This window comes from Sinocyclocheilus anshuiensis, unplaced genomic scaffold, assembly GCF_001515605.1.
Source record: "Sinocyclocheilus anshuiensis isolate Anshui unplaced genomic scaffold, SAMN03320099.WGS_v1.1 scaffold527, whole genome shotgun sequence".
Taxonomy (NCBI): domain Eukaryota; kingdom Metazoa; phylum Chordata; class Actinopteri; order Cypriniformes; family Cyprinidae; genus Sinocyclocheilus; species Sinocyclocheilus anshuiensis.
The window spans coordinates 915674-916898 of NW_015548227.1; the positions used below are offsets into that span (position 1 = coordinate 915674).

The window sequence follows — 1225 nt, forward strand, 5'->3', positions numbered from 1 at the left end:
ATTACATATTGTAAAAAGGGGCATAATATGTCTCCTTTAATTCAAGTTTGTGCATGCAAACTTCTACTTCTGTTACAGGTGAGCCACACATTCACAGATTACGGTCCGGACCTCCGCTTCATCTCTTTTGAACATGGCGGTCAAGACACCAAGTATTGGCAGGGCTGGTTTGGAGTGAGAGTGACTGGAAGCTCAGTTACCATCGACTTCTGAACACCAATCAGACAAAAATATGATTGATTAAAAAAGACCAGAAGAATTTTCTTGCAGCTTGCGTTGTTTTGCACATACTGTACTACGTGTAATACTAACTAAATATACAGCTGAAGGTGTACTGCACATGTAGGCCTTTAAACAAAGCATCTGATCAGATTATAATTATTTGTAGCTTCTTCTTTTTTTAACTACAGGTTGCTGTTTCTTCTCAAACACTAACTACCTCTATATGCTCCTGCAAGCTACACATTGAGCTTACATTGCACTTCTTAATGAAGTTTCTATATGCAACAGATCTGCAATTAACATAATCTCCTAATGCCATGTGCAATCTAAATAGGTCTGTCATGCCCATGACACTTAAAAATAATAAAGGAATGACAAAACATGATCTGTTCCTGGCCTTCCTTCATCAAATGATATATTGCATTTATAATTTTGCATTGAAACATTTGTGCTATTATATCATGACATGGCCTTTTTCATATGACTGCAGGCATTTGAAGAAATGTCCAAATCTACATTTTGCGGAAACAGTGATGCATTTTGTTTTTCAGGATTCCTTAATTATTAGAAATTTCAAAAGAATAGCATTTATTTAAAAATAGAAATCTTTTGTAACATAATAAAAGTCTTGACTGTCACTTCTGATCAATTAAATGCATCCTTGCTGAATAAAAGTATTAATGTCTTTAAAAAAAATCGTACTGACCGCAAACTTGATTGGCCCTACTTTTACTGGCCCTTCTATCAGTGTATACTGACTGTGGGATGCAGGAAAATAAGGCTCAGAGAAGGAAATCATTTTATATTTTTTTAAGAGATGATTTTTAATAACCAAATTTCAATCAAAAACCTAAACTGTTAAAAACCGCTTGTGTCAAAAGAACATTAACTATCATTAAAGTATGTCACATGTCACAAATAAATTAATCATAACCCAAAAGAGTGACAACTGTATCTTATTTTTCCTTCAGTCAACAGGTCACAAATTGTCTAAAATAGCTTT

General features: G+C 34.0%; 1 protein-coding gene across 1 annotated transcript in view; it reads left to right on the forward strand.

Moving 5' to 3' along the window:
- The window catches only part of LOC107654414 (F-box only protein 2-like), a 4773-nt gene extending 4395 nt beyond the window's left edge, over nucleotides 1–378 (forward strand). The window contains exon 6 of the mRNA XM_016441459.1: nucleotides 79–378. Within this exon, the coding sequence (XP_016296945.1) occupies nucleotides 79–213 (135 nt within the window). The 3' untranslated portion in view covers nucleotides 214–378. The remainder of the gene's footprint in view (nucleotides 1–78) is intronic.
- The last annotated feature ends 847 nt before the right edge of the window (nucleotides 379–1225 follow it).